The sequence below is a fragment of the Sebastes umbrosus genome, chromosome 1 (assembly GCF_015220745.1).
Source record: "Sebastes umbrosus isolate fSebUmb1 chromosome 1, fSebUmb1.pri, whole genome shotgun sequence".
NCBI lineage: Eukaryota > Metazoa > Chordata > Actinopteri > Perciformes > Sebastidae > Sebastes > Sebastes umbrosus.
The window spans coordinates 38075795-38087830 of record NC_051269.1 but is presented as its reverse complement, the minus strand read 5'-3'; the positions used below and the strand labels follow the sequence as shown (position 1 = coordinate 38087830).

Sequence of the window (12036 nt, the reverse complement as noted above, 5' to 3'; positions counted from 1 at the left end):
TCCCAAAAGTACCTGAATCTGAGATCTCATCCCAGTACGGAGAGTCAAACTCATAATCGCCTGCCAGGATCTTTCGGAATAGGTTCTTGTCGTGGTTTTCATAATCGTCGTCGTCGGTTTCATCGTAGAAAGGAGGGTTGCCTGACAACCTGAGGTGGCAAAGAAAAAAAAGAGCATCAGGAGCATAGACTGTATATAAGAAGTGGACGTATCACCGTGACGTCACCCATTGGTTTGTGGACTATAGTTTTGAAGCCTCGAGTTCGGCATTTTTGCCGTTGCATTCTTGTTTTTTTTTGCAACCAGAAGTGGCACGAGAGGGGGGAGCTAAGTGTAACCGAACGATAAGGTTATAATTAACTTTGATGAACTGAAAACACACTTTGAAAGGGTTAGAGTTGTAATACGAAAACTCTCAGACCGGACAACGCCGTGGTAGCGACCTCTCAATCACAAGGTAGCCACGCCCTAAAGCATCCCCTGCTTTATGGTCTATTTGACCCTAAATGGGACCATCATTCACTAAATGAAGGTTCAAGGTTGTGTATTTTTCATTTGTCAAATCTAGCAAAGCAGTCTTTGGCAATGAAAATCTTTGGTCTCAGGTTCCTTCAACAACGCTCATAAAATATATATATATAAAAGAGGAAATCATGCAAGTAAATGTAAAAGCAAAATGAAATAGTGCAGTTGAAATAAATATAAACATAAGTAAACATAAAATATTAATGTAAATATAAATTTGTAATTTTGTTGATGACAGTATTTCAGATGGGAAAACTGAATGTAAACAGGATGTAGTATGCATATGCATGATGAGAGGTAATATATGTACACAGAGGTGTCAACAGGAATGTAGTGTGTATAGAGAAGTTATAAATATGTATATATATACACAGAGGTGTAAAAGTTTGTAAAACAGTATGTTAAGGTAAATAAAGTTAAAGTGACAATGGTAGCGTGAAAATGAACATCATGCTGTAAAATTTGTAAGACGAAAACACGGACTACTTCCAGACCGCACAACGCCGTGTTAGCGACCTGTCAATCACAAGGTAGCCCCGCCCTAAAGCATCCCCTGCTTTATGGTCTATTTGACTCTAAATGGGACCATAATTTACTGAATGAACTTCATGCTGTATTGAAGAAGACTTGAAACTAGTGATTGAGACGATAGTCATGTTTACAATGTTTACTGAGGTAATAAATCAAATGAGAAGTAGGCTCATCTTCTCATAAACATCTATACAATCAGACTTCTTTTAGCAACCAGAGGAGTCGCCCCCTGCTGGCTGTTAGAAAGAATGCAAGTTTAAGGCACTTCAGCATTGGCTTCACTTTTCAGACCCCGGAGGTTGCCCACTGGTCCAAAATGACTAAAACTGTGTCTGAAATCACTTCCTCATTCATACAAGACTCACGAGGTTACTTAGTGACTGAAAAATTTAGATTTGGGACATTTATGCATCATCATTTTGCAGAATTCGCAGATTCGTCTTGCAAAATGTAATTTTCTTGTCTGTTACATTAGGAGTCAATTAAAAGCATTGCATTATGGGATGTTTAGCAAAAAGTAGTGCACATCCTTTGAACAAAACTCTGAAATAAAATGGCAGTAAATGAACAAACTCCAGGAGGTAGCAAATGGGGAGAGATTTTGGACATACAGTAGCTTGGCTGACCACAGCTACATGTGGACAATAATACTTTGTTTCTCTACAACCAATCTGGGATTATTCTCTGCAACCACCTGTTGTAATTACATAAAAATGAGAGGAGTAGAGTCATTTTGACGAGTGTGAGTGTACTGCATGCATCGGCCAACAGTTCGGATAAACTCTTTTTTCTTTCTTCCTTCCTGTTAACTTAAGTATTGCCAGTATAAAAAAACTTGCACACTAACAAAGACCTCCTCCAGACATATTTTAAGACATATAAATATATTATAAAGAATGAGTCGCCCCCTGCTGGCTGTTAGAAAGAATGCAAGTTTAAGGCATTTGAGCATTGCCTGATCGGGAGTCAAAAACCTCTATATACCGTATTCAAACAAAGCCTATTATGTGATATCACATGATGTACAATCTTTACCAATAACCACGTCTGAAGCCGCCCAGTGATTTTAAATGAGCTGTAGAGCTTCTTGATGTTTCATGTCACAACTTACAGTATGTACATGATGACACCTGTTGCCCAGCAGTCCACAGGCTGGCCGTATCGCTGTCTGCCAACCACCTCCGGAGCTGCACGAGAGCACGGAAACATCATCAAAATCTCACACAACAGGCTGCCACATCTCATTCTCCACAATATCTCATTTGCTACTTGGTGAATTTATATTCTCACCCAGGTACTCTGGCGTCCCACAGGGGTCTTTGATTAGTCCGTTCTCCAGCTTGGCAAGATGGAAGTCGCTGATGACGATTTTAGAGTGCTTCAGACGATTGAAGTAAACCAAGTTCTCCAACTAAAGAATAAAATATATTACAATGACAACATTAAAATGTGATTATGATTAAGGTCTTTCGTGGGTTGAATTTCAGCTGTGAGATCATTTTCTAACGGAAATATAATGAGACGACTGAGAACATCGAAAAGTTTAATTATCCAGTGCAGATTAGAAGAAATCAAATGAGAGACATTCAGTTTAATTTTGTGATTGTATTATGATTGGACTAAAACTAAATGTCTCAATCAAGTTTGACATATTTCCACTTAAGAAACGCACTGATTTTCATTTGGGCTGACGGTCCCATACAGGGAGATTTAAGAGGTTACGAGGAAGAGAAGCTAATTCAGCTTTTGCCATGAATAATAATCACCTTTTCTTCTATTACTCATTTGTCGTCTTGAATATATATTATCATATATTATAGGTAGGCGTGTTAGAGGTTGTGACAATCATGGCCAACCACATTCAATACTTTCATCCCCTTTAAAAACAAGGGTCTCTCCCTGTCATGACGCACCACAACGTATCCTCATACAACGGTTGGTATGATATCTTATGAAAAGTTATTCCTCATTTTTTGTGCGTTTTCCTACGAATGTCCAGCAACACGTGATGCACGTGTCAATTTCTGCTTGTTACATGCAAACAGTCTTTTCAAAATAGAGTTCCGTTTTCACAGGAAACAACTTGGTTAGGTTTAGGCAACATAACTACTTTGTTAGGTTTAAGAAAAGATTGTGGTTTGGCTTAGAATAACTTTAGATGTGACGTTACTTAAGTACGTAAGTTACGTGACAAATAATTCAACGCTGACATCTGGTCCCACCCATCTACCCCCGACCTCCTGGTTTATACGTCCTGGTTCACGATTATGTGGAATACATACAAACTGATTTTGTGGGATATATATATGAATTAAAGTGCATTACTTTTCATAAATAGCAAAGAACTTTGCGAAATGACTGTTTGGGAATCTTGTGGAGAGTTTTCCTCAGAGGAAACTTACTGTTGTCTGTTATGTGCAGAGTTTCAAATAAAAACACATCAGCTGCCTGATGTCTCTTTTTAAATTCACTTTTTTGGACCTGTTGAAAATCATATGCTCATCATGTTTTCCACGGGGAATACACAATACACAAATAAATTATGATTTTTGACTAACACTATTTTGTTCGTTTTTGGTGCTTGAAAAAAATGTCAAGAATTCACCAAAGTCAGTAGGATTCATCCTGTGGGGTATATGAATTTATGTATAAATGTATAATTCTGGATGAAAGTGGTGGACTGACCGACAAACTGACATTGCCAACGCTAAAAAATGGAAATGAACTCAGATAGATTAACTTACGTAACGCTTCTGTCCGAACGTTACTAAAAGTGCTGAGTGATCCATGGTCGGCTTATGATCTTAAATTATCAAACCAGCAGTCCATCATTTAATGCATTACAATCAGATGAAGAACATAAAAATGTGAAGCACATATAATTGAAAAAGTAAATTTTTGGTCCAGTTGAAGAAATCTGCGAGCCGACAACAACAGCAGTCTGCCGGCAGCCGTCACAGCGTGACACCAGCATAGCTCTGCTGATCTCGACCATCAGCCATATGTGCTATAGACAAATGCAGCAAAAATATTAAAAATAATTTTAAAAAAATGTGATATAAATTGATATTTCTGTTTTAATTCCTTTATTTTTTTACTCTTCTGTAAAAATGTTCCTTGTTTTTTTTTTTTAATTAAATTTTAAATGTATTTATTTCTGCAATTACTTTTTATTTATTTATTTTTGCGATTATTTTTTATTTATTTTTAAATGTCTGTATGTATTTATTTATGCATGTATTTGTTTATTTCTGCATGATTCTCCTTTTGCATTTCACCCCTTATTTATTTCTCAAAACTTACTTATTTCTGTATTATTTCTCTTCACACATTTCTTTTAGATATCATAAGAATCGTTGTATGAGGATACGTTGCTTGTTTAGGCTACTTCTGCCTCTAAGTCCTGCACTACCGTAGCGTGTTACCTTGAGGTTTCTGTGGACGATGTGCAGGGAGTGGAGGTAGGCGACAGCCTCCAACACCTGGCGCACCACGTTGCTGGTGTCTCGCTCTGAGTAGTAGCCTTGGTCCAGGATCCAGTCAAATACCTCTCTGCCTGTTGCACTGTGGGAAAAGGAAGGCATGTTTGTTGTTGATAGTTAAAAGACATAAATGTGATTTTCTCTCAGCATTGGAAGATTGTGTAACGGCAATCTGGGAACCTTTTTGTCAATCTCTCATGTTTCCATCTGCTCTCTAGAGTCAACTATTCAGGCAAAGGCAAAAAAATGGCAATATAGAACCCTCTAATTGAAATTTTACATTTTATATTTATATTGAAATGTTAACTATTCCAAGTATTAGGTTTTTTGACAAGATTACACAACACATCTGCACCTATTAAAGGGAAATTGTTTTAATCATTTCCCCACAGATGCTTCCTTTGTGTTTGATCGTTTTCTTTCTAACCAGAATTCCTAAACCCACAAATCAGGTGTCCTCGAAGGACGAGACGAGCATTGCGCATTTAGTATATCCATGGAAATGCATCTAATTCCCCCATGAACCCATGCTGATGAGAATGGAGCAGCTAGCAAGCAATCATATCTGAATACCAAATGAGTGAAGTTCAGAGCCGTTCTCATATCTACAGGGCCTCGGGCTACAACGGCTCGTTCCCCACGAGTGTATAATCAACACATACAATTCAGCGGGCCCGGGCTACCGCAGAGACAAGCACAGGGCCTTTCCCCACCGGCTCATCAAACATCTGAACTCACAGTTCAAGGAAGAGGAAGTACTCCTTTTTGGTCTCGAAGACGTCCACCAGCTGGAGAATATTGGGATGCTTCACCCTGAGGAGATGTGTCACGAAGCACAAGACAGAGAGAGAGAGAGAAAGAGAGATGTCAGGAGTCATTTAGGAGATGACGTCTGCATCATTCATTCAGTTGGAGGAATAACGTAAAGTTTTAATGCTCATGGATAACACACTTCAGATTGTCACGGTGACAGAGAAAGGGAGCATGATCAGTTAACTTTACTTCACAACACTTAGATCTGCATGTTCAACATCCATAGATAACCAACCAGACATATGTAATCTGATGCGTCCATGTGGGCATAAAGACAACCATGCAGCAGCTGACTACAGTATGACACCCACAGCACCAGCTGGGAAACTTAATAGTGAATTTTCGCCCCAAAAGGTTCAATATTTTAGTGTTTTTCCTGCCTGCCAATACCCAAGGAAGTTAAGATTGTTCTTACCATTTCTTAAATTGTACTGAATGTAAAAGAGGGTCCAAAACACAGACTGTATATTAGAAGTGGACGTAGTCACCGTGACGTCACCCATTAGTTTTTGGACTGCCGTTTTGAAGCCTTTAGTTCGGCATTTTGGCAGAAGTGACACGAGAGGGAGGAGCTAATTACAACCGAAAGCTGAATAAGACATTTTCAGGCGACCAAAATGTTACAATTAACTTTCATGAGCTGAAAACACACTGTGAAAGGGTTAAAGTTGTAAGACGAAAATACGGACAATTCCCAGACCGGACAACGCCGTGGAAGCAAGCTGTCAGTCACAAGGTAGCCACGCCCTAAAGCATCCCCTGCTTTATGGTCTATTTGACTCTAAATGGGACCATAATTTACTAAATGAACATCATGCTGTATTTAAAGAAGACTTGAAACTAGCGATTGAGACCATAAACTCATGTTTACAATGTTTACTGAGGTAATAAATCAAGTGAGAAGTAGGCTCCTTTTCTCATAGACTTCTTTTTGCAACCAGAGGAGTCGTCCCCTGCTGGCTATTAGAAAGAATGCATGTTTAAGGCACTTCACCGTTGGCTTCACATTTCAGACCCTGGAGGTTGCTTACTGGTCAAAAATGACTAAAGCTGTGTCTGAAATCACTTCATCATTCATACAAGGATACTTAGTGACTGAAAAATTGAGATTTGGTACATTTATGCGTCATCATCATTTTGTAGAATTCACAGATTTGTCTTGCAAACTGTAAATTTACTTGTCTGTTACATCAAGAGTCAATTAAAAGCATTGCATGGTGGGATTTTTAGAAAAAAGTAGTGCACATCCTTTGAAGAAAACACTGAAATAAAATGGCAGAAAATGAATAAAGTCCAGGAGGTAGCAAATGGGGACAGATTTTGGACATACAGTAACTTGGCTGACCACAGCTACATGTGGACAATAATACTTTGTTTTTCTACAACCAATCTGGGATTATTCTCTGCAACCACCTGTTGTAATTACATAAAGATGAGAGGAGTAGAGTCATTTTGATGAGTGTGAGTGTACTGCATGCATTGGCCAACAGTTCGGATAAACTCTTTTTTCTTTCCTTCCATAGGATTGGTCTGTTAACTTAAGAACTGCCAGTATAAAAAAAATCTCGCACATTAATAAAGACCTCCTCCAGACATACTTTCAGACATATAAATATACAGAATGTGTCTCATGTTTTCCACAAAAAAAGTTCAATTACCTCATTAAAAATTCTTAAACTGACTGTACATCTACTCCTTCTCTGTCATTAAGACAAATCTATGAATATCTATGAATTAAATTCAGATTTAAGTAGAGCTCAGAGAAGCGTTCCCTTTCAGCAGATGAATGTGAAAACAGCCTTCTAGTGTCAAACTCTGCACATACACGACATCGAGGTGAACGATAAGCAAAACACATTTTTGAGCGGCGGGGGACTTTAAATTAATGGTATTAATTAACTTTGGATGTAAGAAAACACTGATACACATGAGTATCACGATATTATGTTTTGCGATACTGAATCGATTCTCCAAAATGCTGCATTGATTTTTAATTAACCTCTTAACAATCCGACGGCCCGCCGGAGGACTCGGACGCTATTCTGTCTTTCAGAGGTTGTATCGGACTCAGTTTTAAAGCTAGAGTGAAGATACTGGTATCATATGAAACTAGGAAACCTAAAGAATCCATTGGTACCATACTTGCGTGTCGAGAAGGATAAATAACGCTACAAACTTATGCTAGATTTTGGCGAGGGGTCCCTTGACCTCTGACCTCAAGATATGTGAATGTAAATGGGTTCTATGGGTACCCACGAGTCTCCCCTTTACAGAGATGCCCACTTTATGCTAATCACATGCGGTTTTGGGCAGAAACAATTCAAATCTGTTATTTTGACCTATTCTAAAATGATGTATAAATTGGGTATTACTGGAAAGCTGAGACTCTTGTGGATCCAATGAGTCCAATTGTGTTCAATTGGTGTAATGATGTTAGTCCCCATAGTAGCCATTCACATAGTGACTTTTTCATTCAAATCTCATACATATGGTGTGTTCTTTATGCTATGACAGTTTTCCTAAAATTAGATTTGAAAAAAATCTAAATATATCACCTTGCTTACAGTATCGCAATATATTGAATCGTTACCCCTGTATCATGATACGTATCGTATCGCCAGATGTTTGCCAATACACAGCCCTACAGTAGTATTAACATTAGTATAAAAAAAACTCTTCAAAAAACTTGTCAGTATAAATGACTGACAGCGTGCGGGGATGTTTAGGTTCATTCTAAGTAAAAACAAACAATGTATGAAGATTAATACTTCAATAAGCACCTCTTTTCTTTTCTTTTTCTACATTCAAGCGTTTTATATTCAAGACTGCTTTTGATGTTTTGCCAGCAATTATTCCCAGCCTTTGACAATGTCATCATATTTGATTATTCACTCAAACCCCCCCCGCTGATGATTAGACTATAAAAACCAGGCGCTGTTATTGAGGTGTCTGAAGGGTAATTTTCAGCGGAATATGAGTTCACGTTTTGAAAAGGCTTCTTATAAAGAAATCACACTTTCATATTCATCCTGCTCCGCTGCTTCGGCTGCTGTCAGCGACAAATTGTTTGATAAGGCCCAGGTTATGCTAATGCGGGTTTTTACCTGAGAGTTAGATAATTACAGAGAAGTTGAGATAAACAAGCTTCTTAGAAATAGCGGCTGTGTGTGCGATCATTCAGCAAAATGAGGTTTGCTCCACTTTTCTTATTAAAGCGAGCACCAACATTTGTTTACTCTTTTGTTTTGCTTTTCGAAAATTTGATGTGGTCTGTGAAATTAATATTTAAGAAGATGAAATAGGGGAAACAAAAAGCAAAGAACTCATCATGAAACTAATCACGCGCCAGAGACTCCAGAGAACATTAACCACAATGAACAACTCACATCTTTAAGATGACGATCTCATTTTTCGCAGCCTTGCGGACTTTCCTTCCGTCCTTCTTCAGGAACTTTTTACATGTGTACATTTTCATCGTGGTTTTGTCCTTGGCCCTGAATATCTCACAGAACTCCTCCCTGAAAAGAAGCATTTTATGGTTTATTTATAGGGATATAAACACAGATCATAATGGTTTAATGAGATAATGCATCATTCAAAAGTCGAGAAGCTGTTGAGATACTCACGATTTAACAATCTGACCCATGTCATATTTATCTGTCACGTCCGAAGGATTGTTATAATCCTTCTTTTCCCCGATCGTTAAACAGCCAAATGGCATGGCCACTCCTGACCTGTGGTGAGGGAAACAGGAAGAGAGACAGAAGAGGGAGAAAATGAAATGAATGATTCATCAATCTGTCCAACACGTTCTCGTCATTCTCGACTTGTCACATAGTGGCGCTTTGTCAGACAACCTCGGCGTCACTTTGCAGTCGCATTAAACACGTGCTTAATGTTGTGAATTCAAACAAAAACACTTGTTTAGGTTTAGGCAATAAATCCACTTTGTCAGGTTTTGGGCTGAAACTTAAGTAACTCGAGTAACTTGATAAGTAAAAATCATCTTCGCTTAAACCATTTATTTAAAAGTACCTTTTTTAAAGTAATTTGAAATTATAATTTTTTTATTTATTGGTCTGCATTTCAGAAAATGTTTTATTTAAAACCCAGAATGTAGTATGGCACTAAAATGGGTTTAGTTTTGACAGATGATATTACTGTATGCAATTTAAGCAATAAAAATTAGTTGTTCATTTTAAAGGCCCTGACACACCAAGCCGACGGTCGGCCGTCGGACAGTTTGGGGCCGTCGGTGAGCATCTATCGGTCTAGTTTTTTTCGGTGTGTCCCGCGACGTCGTCTCTAGTCTGCCCGTGGCGGAGCTTTTTTGGCCGATTCAGCTTAAACGAATCGGTGCACGAGAAGAGAAACGGACGTGAGGAAAGAAAGCAAACAAGTAAAGTCAAGAGGCTCTTCTCATTTTTCCTCTTCATCTCATCTGATCATTCCAACACACGGATATTTTCACAACAACATCGCTGTCTGGAAGCTAAGTGGTGAGTGAGAGTGGTGTGAAAATGGTCCTCAAACACCGCTTTGTTTCATGTACGTATCATAACAACGGCTTGTATATCCGCAGTCCTCGGTCTTCCTGTTTTAATTTTTTAATGATGAATACAGACTACCGCCACCTGCTGGTGTGGAGAGTTATTTCCTCTCACGCAGGCGCAGAACGTACGTGGTAGTTGGCCGTCGACTGTAGTCTTTGCGGTGTGTTCGAGTGCAACGTTTTTGGCCAAGACAAAGGCGATGTGAGGCGACTCAACGGGTGGTCTTCGTCACCGCTAGTTCTTTGATATTGGGTTGGTGTGTCTGGGACAGAGACACGTCATATTTTCTCTTCTGTCTATGTGCTGTTGCTCCTTAATAAAGTGAAAGTATTTTTTATCCGACCTGATTAATCGATGGAATAATCGGTAGAATACTCGATCACTAAAATAAGCGATAGCTGCAGCCCTAGTTAGGTTTAGGAAAAAACATCATGGTTGGGCTTAAAAACGTTCGTAAAGTGAAAGTGAAACTCCCTTTGTCTGAGCGTTTAATAATAATGACACGGATGGGTTTACATAGCAGTTAATTGAAAGCCCGGTGCGTCTCATACAGGCGCTATAAGGTGCGTTGGTATCACCTGACGAAGGGCGTGACCAAACGTCAGTACTTTGTGCTCTTTGAATGAGAACAGGCCGATCTATCAGGGTGTTATGTCCTGGCGTCCCACCTAGCTGACGATTTCTCCTCAATTTGGCGTCACACTGTGTAATAATATTGCACTGGATGATGACTTGGCAAAAAAAACAACAACCGCGGCCCTCCCTCAGACATAAAGAATTACTCCAGTAATGCTGAGAAAGCCTTTCAAAAGTGAGAGCTAAAGAGGCACCAGAGGCGGTGTCAATGCAGAGGATTGTTTCACTTACTGTAACAGAGCCGTTCATGATCCTGCATTAATAAAGGGCAGAGCCGTAGAGGGATCTGCAGGTATGCTAATACCTGACTTATATAAGTCATACAACAGCGAGGGGAATGTTGGGCTTTTTTTTTGCAGTGAGGACTGAATGTGTTTCTCTGTGGGGGTGAAAGTTGGCACCGTAGTGGTCAGGGAGCAGAAGGAGCAGCGGCCGATATGGTCCGAGAGCCCGGCGAGGCAACCGCAGCAACAAGTGAAGCATTTCCAATCAAGAATGTGAGCCAGCAATTACAGGCAGCACCCCAGGACTCCGAGAGGATTTAATGTACTTTATTAGCTCTGCAGCAACAACTTGGACATCTAATTGCGGTGCAGCCTCTCTCAAATAGCATGGAGGGAAATTTGAGACCAGCCTTTGCAACTTTACTGCAGTTTTTTTTTTGTTTTTTTTACTGAGAATTAAAGGTTTGGTAGTCAGCAGAGTTGGAGTTATTTTTGAGTTTCAAGGGGAGAGGAGGGTTTCTTTTTTAGTATTCCTGTCCCTGCACTGTCGAGTCAGGAACAGAGATACCAAAACAAGAGTGCAAAAATAAAACATTCATGGTCACATGCAGTTAAGACTCTGTGTGTGTGTGTGTGTGTGTGTGTGTGTGTGTGTGGCTAAAACCTAGAGACTTGTCTATATACTATAACTCAACGAGCCGCGCGTGCACACCTCACGCGAGCAGTTGGCAGCTCGCAGCTCGAACCTGTTAACACAGACGTCAAAATAAAAAAACAACAGGTAATGCAGCCGCCACGCGCTCCTGACGTTCCCTGTGTATCCCGGGCTTTAATAACGCTGCTCGGGGGCCGACAGTACAACACTTCAGCCGTACTGACTAGTTCTGAACTGGTGACGCTGCTTGATGTTAAAGCAGAGCAGTGCTGAAAAACGATTGCACTGCAAAATTTCTCCAAATGAGTAAAGGGTAAAAAAAACTATATTTATTTCTTATCCACACAACATCCATCTGCACCAACAGTGGGTGATGGATGTCCACATGTAAATGAGAGCAGCCAGCACAAGACGTATAGCGTTATGTGTAAGAAGAGCAATCTGTTCACTGTAGCTCCACCAGCCGACGTGTAATCCAATCTAAATGAACGAAGCTCAGCGCCGAGACGCCTCATACTGCAGAGGAAAGACTGCGCTCTCTTTGAACTCCTTTTTCTCATCCCAGTCTGTATCATGTGGTGGGGCTGACCTTTCCTGGCTGCCTCTGTCTCTCTCTC

The 12036-nt window shown here is 39.8% G+C and overlaps 1 protein-coding gene across 2 annotated transcripts in view; it reads right to left on the bottom strand.

Annotated features, from left to right (window-relative positions):
- Positions 1 to 12036, bottom strand: part of LOC119491150 (caM kinase-like vesicle-associated protein) — a 62162-nt gene that overhangs the window by 13248 nt on the left and 36878 nt on the right. For both annotated transcript variants that reach the window (XR_005207552.1, XM_037774856.1), the window contains exons 2-8: positions 8978 to 9085; positions 8738 to 8869; positions 5277 to 5351; positions 4482 to 4620; positions 2347 to 2467; positions 2168 to 2243; positions 13 to 149 (exon numbers count right to left, since the gene is read on the bottom strand). Coding sequence is in view for 1 of the 2 variants with exons in the window: in XM_037774856.1 (XP_037630784.1) it covers positions 13 to 149; positions 2168 to 2243; positions 2347 to 2467; positions 4482 to 4620; positions 5277 to 5351; positions 8738 to 8869; positions 8978 to 9072 (775 nt within the window). In the remaining variant the exon portion in view is untranslated. The remainder of the gene's footprint in view (positions 1 to 12; positions 150 to 2167; positions 2244 to 2346; positions 2468 to 4481; positions 4621 to 5276; positions 5352 to 8737; positions 8870 to 8977; positions 9086 to 12036) is intronic.